This window comes from Chrysoperla carnea, chromosome X (genome assembly GCF_905475395.1).
Source record: "Chrysoperla carnea chromosome X, inChrCarn1.1, whole genome shotgun sequence".
NCBI lineage: Eukaryota > Metazoa > Arthropoda > Insecta > Neuroptera > Chrysopidae > Chrysoperla > Chrysoperla carnea.
In genome coordinates this window covers 20,944,697-20,957,767 of record NC_058342.1, presented here as the reverse complement: position 1 = coordinate 20,957,767, position 13,071 = coordinate 20,944,697, and the positions used below count along the sequence as shown (strand labels likewise).

At 30.4% G+C, this 13,071-nt stretch overlaps 1 protein-coding gene across 2 annotated transcripts; it reads left to right on the top strand.

Annotated features, from left to right (window-relative positions):
- The first annotated feature begins 3,382 nt into the window (after nt 1–3,382).
- LOC123302201 (prolyl endopeptidase) lies at nt 3,383–12,843 on the top strand. Of its 2 annotated transcripts, XM_044885040.1 has the most exons (13): nt 3,383–3,453; nt 3,728–3,881; nt 4,614–4,837; nt 5,796–6,066; nt 6,141–6,283; nt 7,564–7,723; nt 8,055–8,255; nt 8,323–8,505; nt 9,281–9,543; nt 10,042–10,254; nt 10,697–10,836; nt 12,193–12,383; nt 12,728–12,843. In XM_044885040.1, exons 2-13 carry the CDS (start codon nt 3,816–3,818, stop codon nt 12,791–12,793), a joined length of 2,121 nt encoding a protein of 706 aa, XP_044740975.1. In that variant the 5' UTR covers nt 3,383–3,453; nt 3,728–3,815; the 3' UTR covers nt 12,794–12,843. The 2 variants fall into 2 exon arrangements, with proteins under 2 accessions (XP_044740975.1, XP_044740974.1); XM_044885039.1 differs by lacking the exon at nt 3,383–3,453 and having other exon boundaries at nt 3,671–3,881.
- Nucleotides 12,844–13,071: the final 228 nt, after the last annotated feature.

Here is a 13,071-nt window from a genome sequence, read left to right as displayed (position 1 = left end):
TGTATTTAAATCCATATTCTCTTAGTTAAAATTTGTCTGTGGCGTCTGACCCTCATAGAATCCTGTAGCTTCATCTGATTAAAATAGCATCACGGGACGTCTTTGAGTGAGACATTGTTCTCAAGGTGGGCACAGAGTACCCCTTGGTCTAGGTGCTAGGGACTCATTTGCGGTACTCCTCTTACGTTTAATTATTATTATTATTTTCCCCATCGACAATAGGCTTTTGTCCACTAAGAATAAATCGGTTTGATAAAAGTTTCTAATGATTAATCATGTTATATAGATAACAAAACACAAAATTATTTTTCATAAAAAATAAGGATTATTATTATTTTTAGAAAATAACTTTATTAAAACGCTATGTAAACAATACATTTTAAAAGAACGAAGCAGGTTGCTTGATAACAACTGCTTATAACATGAATACACTAAAATCATTATATGCAATCGTGATGTGCGTTCAAGACGCCATGACACTACACTGTTTTCGAAGTAAATTTGAAATGAATTATGCAAATTCAAAATACATAATGTAAAATAGTGTTTTTTTTTTTTAAATAATACTTTCTTGGTGTAAATCAGATCAAAAATTTAACGTATAAACCAATTTTTTAAATTTAAGACAAAAGCCTATTTTGTGAAGAAATAGATGAATGAATTCCAAAATGAATGAATTCCAAATGAATCCAAATTATTCAATCCAATACTATAATTTTTTTATAATTTTTTATATAAAATACAAACACTTCTACGCTAGTACTATTGTTCAAATTTTCTAATATATATATAAAAAACAATAAGAATTGATTATTATAATATATTTATTACGTAATTCAGAGTTCCATATTTCATTTAATAAAAAATATACGAATTCAGAATCAAAAATTTTCGGAATTAAAATTCAGAATTAAAAAAAAAAAGACAAAATTCAAAATATTGTATGTAGTATTTATTGAATTATTGTATACTTGACTTTGTACATAAATAATTATTTATTTTTCAGAATAGGCAAAACCCTTTTAGAGACCCTGTAATCAAAAACGGTGTACCGAAGTTTTGTTAAAAGTATATTAAGATAGTACAAGCAAGCACCGACGCAATTTTAAATTTAGGGTGGAAATTATTTGTATCTTATTTTCAACTTTGATGATGAATTTTGTTATAACCTCATAAATGTAGACGAAAAATAACAACAAAATATTTCGATATCATCCTTGGTTGTCGAAATATCGAAAGCTAAATAATTAAACAAAATTTTCGATATATTTAAAATTACTACAGATACCGAAAAATTTTCTTTTCATCTTATATTATCAAGTTGTAACATAATTCACCATCAAAATTGATAAAATATATTTTTTAAATTTGTGTCCCCACTACCGTGCTTATACATCCTTAATTAGTCGGACACAACGGTTTTTTTTTTGTTTTCAATAATTTATTAAGGTTTTAACTTTAATTTAAATAGTTTTTTTTTTTTTTAGTTTTCACCGACTAATTTTAGAGGAATCTATAGAAACATAAAACCAATGTTAAATATGCCTACTTTTGAAGTCATTTATTTAAACAATCGAGCAAACCCCCCACCCCCCCTAAACTTTTCATAATCAGGCTTTTTATTTAAAATTGCCTTGGTGCTTGTACATCGATAAGAAATCAGTTTCATTATGAATATCTTATACTTTGACTAAACATTGCGACTTTATGCCGTCCAACTCTGGTTAAAGGGTCTCTAAATCCGATACGATTAACACGCCTCTGACGGTTAAATAATATAATTAAAGAAAGTCGTCTTTGATATAAAAAGTTTCTTCTGCATAAATATTAAATGTCATTGATGAATGACAGCAAATAATGCGACATTCTTTAGTTTTTCTTTCCACTATTATTGGCGCTGTGGACGTTATAGTTTTGCCTTCTATTTGCACTCATTCATTTTGTTCATTGGACTGATCACTTGTTAATGCTGTCACGGGGAGTAACATGAATCATTTGCGCATTGTCTTAAATGTTTTTCACTGTTAAGAAAGCGCTGAAGTATTCACTTAACCCCTGATGATGGTAACCATAAAAATATTCTTCAAATAAACACAAAATATGAAACGCAGTAATCAATCATACAAAGAAAAATGTTCTTGTACAAAATTATTCATTACGTTTTCAAATAAATGACTAAGTACTTTTAGGAGTTTTAAACATTCATCTTTCCCCTTACTATCCTAATTAATTATAACAATTTAGGAGTTATTTCTAAGTTATATAAGAATGCAATTGAGAACTGCCAAAAAATTTTAATGAAGATAAAAACTTATTCGTCTTGGAGGTGAGATATGAAAATGCAAAAGTTGAACGTTCAAGTGAACGTGATTTCCGTTTCATTTTAATTTGTGCTGAAATTTTCTTAGAAAATCAAGAATTGGCAACTTTATATCTCGAAATAGAAAGGTTTGATGTTCATATGAAGCTGATTTTCGTAATTTTTGGGTCATAGTTAGGCAAAATGATTGTAACTAAAATTTGAAACAATATGGGGCACTCCTTTAACAAAAAAAAATCATAAAAGTGGATAAAAATAAGTTTTTTTTGAAATTTACAAAAATTTCGATTTGAACTGATGGGGAATGTATTCACGATGAGGGACAGGCGACATGAGAAACCTTTGAAAACACTTCAATATATATTTTACATGTTAAAAGCACAAATTTTAACAGCTGTTTATAAAGGGCATTAATGAGAAAGCAGATATACGATTTAAAGATGATTCTTAAATATAATTGTTAATTTTCAAATTTAAATCTACTTCATTTCGATTCCAACAGATAGAGTATCGTTCCACACTATTTTCCCAAAATAAAAACAAATTATTTATTCCCTTAGACCATTAAGTACATAGACTGGGCCATGACTGGGCATTGCCTATCTTCCGTACAGTGAGAGGTGTGCCAACATCTGAAGTAATTGCTTGGATCAGCTAGGGGTATTTATCAATAAGATACATTTATCAAAAGAATATCGGGACATTTATCAAAAAAATATACATTGAATACACGGACATTTATCAAAAAAAACTTATATTTTGAATGTCAAATTTTCATATAACAAAATGTTTTACATAAAACATAGTGATTTCACTTAAGTTTTTCCCTTTTTGACTTCAAAAAAATACTTATCACGTAACACTTTACATTTTTTTGACATTTCTACATTTTATTTTTGACATTTCTACACCCCCTCCATGATGGATTTGACCCAAGCAATTACCTCAGTTGTTGGCACACTTTAAATCGTTTGATGCCCACTCTATGTAACTAATGGTCTAAGCCTATTCACCTAATCTTAGAAACTAACTATACGGCAAAAAACTTATAAATTTAGTTCCCCCAAATTAGATAAATAGAAACAAAAGTGATTATCTCTGTTAAAATTAATCCATTTATAAATTAAAAAAAGGTGATTTATGTTTTGTAAATATCGTAAAAAATTTAAAATGATTAGATAAAAATATTATGTTATTTATATTTTAAAAAATAACTAGTTTTCATTTACTACTTTTAGTGTTGTAATAATATTTTTTGTTGGTTAAATTGAATTTTTGAAAATCATCAAAATTTATTATTAAAATTTTCATTTGTTTTTAATAAATAATATAATAATATTTCATTAATTAAAAAATGTTTTTAATAAATTGGTGATATTAATTATAGATGAATCGATTAATTTTTAGCTCAATAGTGAAAATTATTAAATATAATCATAAAAATATTGAACGAAATATTTGTACACAAACTGTTAGGTTTCAAAATTTGAAAAAAATGAAATTTGAATATCCTGTTGCACGAAGAGATGAAACTGTCGTTGATGATTATCATGGTGTCAAGGTAAGTTTTCCTCAAATTTTCGATAATTTAACATTCTTTTCGGCAAGTTATAATTTCAAGAATTTTACAATTTTCCTTCGGCTAGTGAACGGCTCCTATGCCATAATCTGATGGTAGATCCTTGTGGAGCTGGAAAAAATACAACGTAATGCATGAGTAAAATTTTTCGAAATTTCGATTAGTTTTCACGGTGACTGTAGATTCTTTTAATGTTAGAACAATAAATATTTTTGATACTTTCCCTGGTTTTTGAGCTATTGTAAAATATAATATTCCCAATTTGAATTCGGTACACAGTTCTATCGATAGAACTCTTTTCATTAGGGCTATCTAATTAGCGCCTTTTGTCTAGGCAAGAGAAATCATCAAAGAAAATTAAAATTATGAATACAATTTTTCGAGATACTGAGACTAGAAAGATAAAAAATGAAAATTTGTTAGCCAAACTAATATTTTTGTATAGAAAACTAGAAGCGTACTGGTAAGGTTATTATTCGAATTACTTCATTTATATTTTATTCGAATACAATATTTTTACGGTATTTCATATTCGAAGGCAACCCGATATTTTGTGTTCGTTTATGGTAAATTCGACCCAAAAACATTGATTTAATGAATAGTTTTTCAGCTATATTGTTTTAAATTACGATTATCGATATTATTTCGAGAAGAGTTTACAAAAATTGAACCTTTTTTCTAGTTTTTTTTTTTAATGATTAATTTTGAATTTAGGTACCTGATCCATATCGTTGGTTAGAAGATCCTGATGCAGAAGAAACAAAAGAATATGTAACTGCCCAAAATGCTGTGACACGTCCATATTTAGATTCATGTCCATATAGACAAAAAGTTAAGGATCAATTATCAAAATTATGGAATTATCAAAAATATTCGTGTCCTGATAAACATGGGGACAGATATTTCTTTTTAAAAAACACAGGATTGCAAAATCAAAGGTAATATTATTTTGAATGAGACAAAATTTGCATTTCCGAATCGCTATTTAAAATTTTAGAGTCCCGATTTGGACCTTACATATATTTTCAAATTGATAATTAACAGTTATCCAGACCTTCAAAATATGGTTTCGAAACATTGTATAACATCCCGCTACGGAAAGATTTTCAACAGCTTTGATAATTCTACATCACCGTTGGTAAATTGAAACTATTAAGATTCCAAAAATCAGAGTGATCTGGGTACCGATCTCGCTCTTACGAGAGGAGTTGTTTCAAGCACCCCTTTCACCTGATCCTGTCATTTCCATAGCAAGATGTTCCGTAATTTATCGAATCAAGGAATTGAAATGACAAACCCAACTTGATTACTGGAATTTTTTGCATGCGACAGATTAAACTGTGTATAACCACAGCAAGGCTATTTGACTGTGCTCCGCTGAAACTCATTAAAGCACAGTTGAAAAGGGAGGTGGACTTGTTGACAGGACACTGTTGATTGAATTATCACATTTATAATATGGGGATTACTGATGATCCCACTTGTAGGGCCTTTATGGAGGACGATGAAACCTCCATACATGTTGTTTGCACCTCTACAGAGCGTCAAGTTCAGAATATTTGGATCCGAACGCTTGGATCACCAATCCTGGGAGAAATTCCGGCGGAGAAGCCGACTATTTTGAAGAAATCTGCAAAAACATATGATCCATCTACCGTTTTACCATAAGACCAATGTTAAATATGACTACTTTTGAAGTCATTTATTTATTTAAATAATCAAGCAACCGCCTCTAAAATTTTCAGAATTGATTTAGACTTAGTCCAACTTTATATAATAAAAAAATAAAGCTTTTGCCTAGTGCTTGTACATCCTTAAATAACGATTTCAAAATCAAAATTTTCTTAAAAAATTGTAAATTACTAATTTTTTTTTTTGTATTTTGCATGTGTCCAGTGTTTGGTATGTCCAGGATAGTTTAGAAGGTGAAGCTCGAGTATTTTATGATCCAAATACACTATCCAAAGATGGTACAGTAGCTGTTTCAGCCGCTAGTTTTAGTGAGGATGGATCAATATTTGCGTATGGTTTAAGTTCCAGTGGATCTGATTGGATCACAATACATTTTATGAGAGTTGATACCGGTGAAAAATTACCTGAAGTATTAGAAAAAGTCAAATATTCATCAATTTGTTGGACTCATGATAACAAAGGAATATTTTATGGCGTAAGGAAATTTTTTTCTCCAATTTGTAAGCAAATTCTAAGTTGTAATTTTTCTAATATTTGTAAAATTTTTAGTGCTATCCTGAAGCTTCAGAGAGCGCAGATGGAAGTGAAACTGAAAGTAATAGTCATCAAAAATTATACTATCATAGAATTGGTACTTCTCAGGATCAAGATGTTTTAGTTGTAGAATTTCCTGAAGATCCTTTGCTTAGAATGTAAGTAATTATACATATATTTTCCCTTCATAAAATGGTTTTTTTTTTGAAATGGGATTTTTATGTTCATCAGGGACGGGCTGGCCAATTTTTCTTGAGAATCTCACCCAAACTGCTGAAATCAAGCCCCTGCAATGCAACAACATTATTCTGTCTAGTATATAACCCTATATAACGAATTTTAGTCCATTGAAACCAAAAGGGGTCTTTGGAGATAACCAAGTGACTGCACTGCGGAATTCCATACGGATCGAGCTAGTGTTTTTATATTTAAAAAGGGGAAGTAGTCCTCTTCCCCCTTGACACTAACTCAAGTTACTTTTTAAAAATAAGGGGGTTTAACCTCCCTTTCTCAAACCATGTCTATAACAGAGGCCACCCGCATCATTATTTTTAATCTTTATTTGTTTAACTGCATCCGGATATACAATTAATTTTATGATGTGAGTGGAGTCGGTTACTTCGTTCTTATTCAAGCGACGACAGTGTGATCAATTTACCGCTCCATCAAATTTTTTGTTCAGACTGCCGCTGCTTTGATTCAAACCCGCAACCTCTTAGTAGTAAAAGCAAGTTAAGACGCCTTAACAAGATCGGCTACTAGCCGGATACTATCTCAACATACTTACAAATTATCAATCTTCTATCTCAATTTAAAGAATTTATGGAGGTGTGTAAAACATATAAAGCGTCAGAAAAAGCGGTTTTTCCTTGGGAATCTCATCCAAACTGCCAAAATCAAGCCGCGCAACATTATTCCGCCTAGTATATAACCCTTCATAACGAATTTCAGCTAATTTAAACCAAAAAGGGTTATTGGAGATGGCCAAGTCTAGCAACAAACAAATAGGCAGATCTTCAAAACTTTATAAATCGTATTCTAGGAGTTATAAAATAGAATTGTTACACACTACCGCCCCCTTTCAATCGACTTTTGATACAGTGCATAAGTCTATATTTAGGGATAAATATGACTGTTCAAATTACTATAGATTTAAAATTGAAAGGCTAGGTCTCTTAAAACTTAAGGAGTTACACTACCTATAGTCAAGTCCATAAACAATGCTGCATTATTCGTGCACTATTTAAGACAACAGTGTACAATACTAAAACATTGTATCTATACATATATTTAATACACCCATACAACTGCAAATTCATATCAATATCGTTTGGAACCTACTTAAGATCTTAAAATTTAGTTTAGGCGATATACACACTATTCTATTACTTTTTGTTTTTGAAATATTTTTTTCTAAAATTATGAAATTTTGTTTCAGTCATGCCACTGTCAGTGACTGTGGTAATTGGTTAATATTAACGCCATTAAAAGAATGTAAAGATTATTTGTTATATTTTTGTAATTTAAAAGAAGCTGGTGAAATCACTGGTAAATTAAAAATTAAACAAATTGTACATGAATTAGTCGCCGATTATGTAGTAAGTAAATATTACTTAAATTACAGTCAAACTTGTTTAAAAAAAACGAAAATATCTACTTGGAATTTATGAATTGCTAGGAGTGGCTCATATTGCTTACCTAGCAGAAGAGGTCTCATTTTACCTCTTTAGAAGTGAATTTATTTTTTATAGTTCTTCAAAACTATACAAATTGAATTTCAATATTCTTAACGTCAATATCTTGTTGGGAAAATAACTTAAACGACCTCTGACGTTCTGGCTCAGAATTTAATAATTAAATTTTACTTCAGGTTCGACTGTAATCACAAATATTTGATTATTTAATGATAAATTAATGTTTTTTTCGTAGTATATTACAACAATCGATGATATGCACGTATTTCGAACAAATCGTAAAGCACCTAATTACCGATTAATTGGTATTGACGTGAATCAACCAGAAGAAGAAAATTGGAAGACAATCGTACCAGAACATGAAAAAGATGTATTATATTGGGCAATGCCTGTTAATAAAGACCAAATGGTTATCTGTTATATTCAAGATGTTAAAGTGAGTTTTACTACCAAATACACATCAATTGTTACACCATGTAAATTAATTGATTTTTGTTTTATAGAATACGTTACAATTACATAAAATAACGGGTGAACATATACTTAATTTCAAATTAGATGTTGGTACAATTGCCGAATTTTCTGGTAAAAAAAAGAATAGTGAAATGTTTTTCCTGTTTACCTCATTCTTAACACCCGGTACAATATATCATTGTGATTTAGCAAAAACACCAGTTGAACCCACGGTACGTATTAAAATTAATGACTGCGTTTAGCGAAAGTAAACTGGCTGATGAAGGCGCTAATTGAAATTAGTCGTTCTTGGTCGATTATTCTACGCAGCCATTGCAAGCGGTTTTATCATCTGAATACAGCCAATAATAAATTAATCCCACGTGTCAAGCAGGAGTTATTTTAAGATACATAGACCTTTTCATCATGTCATATGCGCAAGTGCAGAGTTTATTTTTTCGTACTGACAGCAATAAGTAGGACTAAGATAGAAGATATTTGTTATGCATTTTATCACATTGGTTATAAATCATTTAGTACGAAACAAATGTGAGTCGTGATTTTAAAATGAAAAGCCCTATTCTGGGAAGGTCCGCCATTTGTGGCTACAGCTCTTTGCAAATTTAGGATAATTGTTTCTTTTCCTGAAGAATGGGATCAAGATGTACCTAACTTATAAACATCTTCTCGATCATATCTTTATACGGATTGATCAAGGGTCAGCGATCTATCTGGTGCGGGGATTTATGGACTTCGAATTAATTCCGATTCTGTTGGTCAATATGTGACGACTTTTCAATCAGAAATCTTCTCCATGCTCAGAGATGCCTAGATCTGTAACTCAAAAGGTTACAGTGAAGCGCATACCTAAAAACTAAAATGAATCGTGGGGCAAACAATGATTTTTTTCCCAAAATGTTTTGATTCCAAGACGTAAAATATCAAGTGGACACGTGGGGCTCAAAAAATATACTTAAAACTTTAAATTACTTCAATTTTTTGTGATAGATTTTCAGAGAAACGAAAGTGGAAGGTTTAGATCGAACAAAATATACAACAGACCAAGTATTTTATCCAAGTAAAGATGGTACGAAAATTCCAATGTTTATTGTACGGAAAAAAGACTCGAAACAAGACGCTTCTCAACCGTGTGTTCTCTATGGTTATGGTGGTTTTAATATAAGTGTTCAACCATTCTTTGGAGTCAATACTTTACTGTTTATGCAACACTTAAATGGTATTGTGGCTATTGCAAATATTAGAGGTGGCGGGTAAGATACTATCTCAAAAAAATATAGGTTGTCCAGCTGGAAAATAGCGAGAATTGTGTACAATATCTTTATATACAGTTTTTCCATATTCGCATAAGATTAGAAAAATCAATTCAATTCGAAGCATTATAGTCCAAGTTGATCCTTAACCAGGATCGTCCTTAGATATTCGGCATCCATGGTTTACCAAAAGTAATGCCTAGCATAATTATTCTTCAGAAAACTGTTAGAAGATAATCTAGGGACTTTTTTCTGATAAAAAATAAAAGTTCTTTCTTCAAAGGGTCGGATTTGGGGCCCCAACCCAAAAAAATGTCGATACCTAAAAAATTTTAATTCATAGTAAGATTCAAATGAAGAAATTAGGCTCTTTTCTCTTTCTTAAGCTTCCCCCGATAAGTTTAATTTCGTTTGAAAATAAAATTCCAAATTTACGGCTTCTTGCTGGACACCCTGAATTATTGTCTCCTTCGGAAATAAATTAATATTCTTTTTTAGAGAGTATGGTGAAGCTTGGCATAATGGCGGACGTTTTGGTAATAAACAAAATGTCTTTGACGATTTCCAATGTGCCGCTGAATATTTAGTAAAAGAAAAATACACCAAGTCGAAGTTATTAGCTATTCAAGGTGGTTCAAACGGTGGACTTTTAGTTGCTGCATGCATTAATCAAAGACCTGACTTATTTGGTGCTGCTCTATGTCAAGTTGGGTAAGTTTTAGATTATAGATAAATTTAATACAGTCAAACCTGGTTAAGGTGGTACAAGCACCAAGGCAATTTTATATTTAGGGTTGAAATTATCTGTACCTTATTTTTAACTTTGATCATGAATTTTGTAGACAGCTTCGTGAATGTATGCGAAAAATAAGATACAATTATTCGATATTTAGCTTGGTTTTCGAAATATCGAAAGATAAATAATTTAAAAAAATTTTCTTGCTTAAATTGCCTTGGCGCTAGTACATCCTTAATTTAGCCTATATTAATAAATAACAGTTCAATTCGGACGTGTTTAACTGACTAATCAAGGTTTTTTTAATTAAAACAATTATTTTATTAATGAAATATTTCTTGTAATTTTGTATAAGCAGGTTTGACTGTAACTAAAATAGTGATTATTTAATAAATGAATGTTATTTACGTTAATTAGTGTACTCGACATGTTACGGTACCATAAATTTACGATTGGATATGCGTGGGTGAGTGATTATGGAAGTTCTGATGATCCAAAACAGTTTGAATACTTGTACAAATATTCACCACTTCATAATACATTTGTGCCTTCTGAAGGTAAGTACAATTTTTAAATATTATCTCAGAACCAACGTAAACTGCTCATAAAATTGTGAAGTGGACACAAATATCGTTTTTTTAGGTCGCAATTACACTATAAATACTACATATCCAGTTAGAATTTTCAAAGAAACGATTTCTTTTTTGCATTTCCGGAATTTAAATATATCTGTGCATTATCTGAAAATTTCAAGTTGATCCGAGAAATATTCGCGAAGATAAACGCATAAAAAAAATTAACTTAAACGTCTTTTGATACTTTAAACGCGTTTTTCTTGAAACAGCGTATTCAAAGACGGTGAGCAAGATTTCTCCGAAACAGGTCCATCGATCGGTTTCAAATTTTTACATAATATTCTTAGACATTTTCCATAGGTATTATTCGAAGGAATAAGATTTCGGAAAATTATTTCGATATTTTAGACCACTTTCAAGTTGGAAATTTTTTGATTTTTTTTTTGGAAGCCGCCATTTTGTTAAAAATAATGATTTTGACTATTCCTTCGATTAATACCTGTATTCATCTATCGACTAAAGACATTTTCTGGATTTTTTCATATTGGATAATACAAACCAGAGATATGAAGCTCACCGCCTTACACCTTTTATGGAGGATCTCAAGGAGATCGCTTACAGAAGCAGTACCATATCAAAATTTTGTAATCGGTAAACGAGATCTTAAAATTAAAGAAATGTCCCGCTCCAAAAAAAATTCTTCAAAAAGTTTCCAAGTTCAAAGAAGACTAAAATATCGAAATAATTTTTAAAAATCTTATTCCTTCGATTAATAACTGGCAAGAATATCTAAGAAGATTGTGTAAAAATTCGAAACCGATCGATCGAGCAGTTTCGGAGAAATCTTGCTCACCGACTTTGAAAAGCCTGTTTCGAAAAAAACGCGTTTAAATTTTCAAAAAACGTTTATTCACTTAAAAAAAATTTTTTAAATGCTTTTATCTTCTTGAATATTTCACGGATCAACTTGAAATTTTCAGGAATCAAACTTAAATATATGTACATTCGGGAAATGCAAAAAGAAATTGATTCTTTGGAAATTCGAATTGGATATAATTAATAATGACTCCGCTCTAAGACGGGCAGGAGAGCTCTTTATATTTCGAGATGGGAGCTCAATATTTCTTAAATCTTCCAGTTAAATTGTCAAATAAATACTATTTCTGGGGTAATTTTGATCTGAAAAAACGAAAGTTGTGCCCATTCCACGATTTCATGAACAGTTTATGTTACATTACTGTCTCCATGTGACAAGTAGTCCTCGAAACAAGCACAGAGGACCTACAGGTCTTGGTTCTAGGAACCCAATTATTAATAATAAATTATTTATTATTTCAGAAAAAGGACAATATCCAGCGACATTATTATTTACGGCCGATCATGATGACCGTGTAGTGCCTTTACATTCATTAAAATTTATTGCTCAACTCCATCATTCAATATCAAAATCCGATTACCAAACCAATCCAGTTATGATACGTGTCGAACAAAACGCTGGGCATGGACGAGGTAAACCTACCATGAAATTGGTAAGTACCTTTTTATACCATGTATATATGAAATATACCAGGGTATATTGAAATAAATTGCGATTTTTCCCCAATTTCCTAGATCAATTTTTAATATTATATAAATACGTATTTCGACTACCAAGTATTCATCATGCTAATCGTTATCTTATTCAGTTCGTTACTGGGGGACAATGAATTTTTAACTTTTTTCTGTGTATTTTCCTATAAGACAGGGGGGTGCAAGTGCATTATCTTGCAGACCCTTCCTCCCCCATGGTATTGATCTAGTTTATGAACGCTTTCGTATGTTTTATTTTATTATTTTAAATTTTGATTGTATTTTTACTCTTTTTTTTTTTTAGATTGATGAAGGTACCGATTCAATGTGTTTCTTAATACAATCATTAGGTTTGAAATTCTACGATTGATTTTGATTGTCTTTGTGTTTTGTATTTAAAATAATATCAAATTAATTGTGTAAATTATTTTTCAATAATTAATATTAATAATGTCATACATAATAATTAGTTATATTTTTTATATTGAATTTATTATAATTGTCTCAACGATTTTTTTTTTGCATAATAATGATGTTTCCTTCAACTTATTTATAATTTAAAAATAAAAAAAACTAATCAACTCAAAAAAAATTATGGTGTTGTTTTTTCCAAAACCTTCAAAACCCATCTAAGTCGATAGAAATAGT

Bases quoted from the DNA above. Each gene is read 5' to 3' on its own strand.
- LOC123302201 (XM_044885039.1), top strand. From the start codon at position 3,708: ATGAATCGATTAATTTTTAGCTCAATAGTGAAAATTATTAAATATAAT. The intron at 7,724-8,054 runs GTAAGTAAATAT...TTTTTTTCGTAG, and splicing joins AATTAGTCGCCGATTATGTA to TATATTACAACAATCGATGA. The intron at 8,256-8,322 runs GTGAGTTTTACT...TTTGTTTTATAG, and splicing joins GTTATATTCAAGATGTTAAA to AATACGTTACAATTACATAA.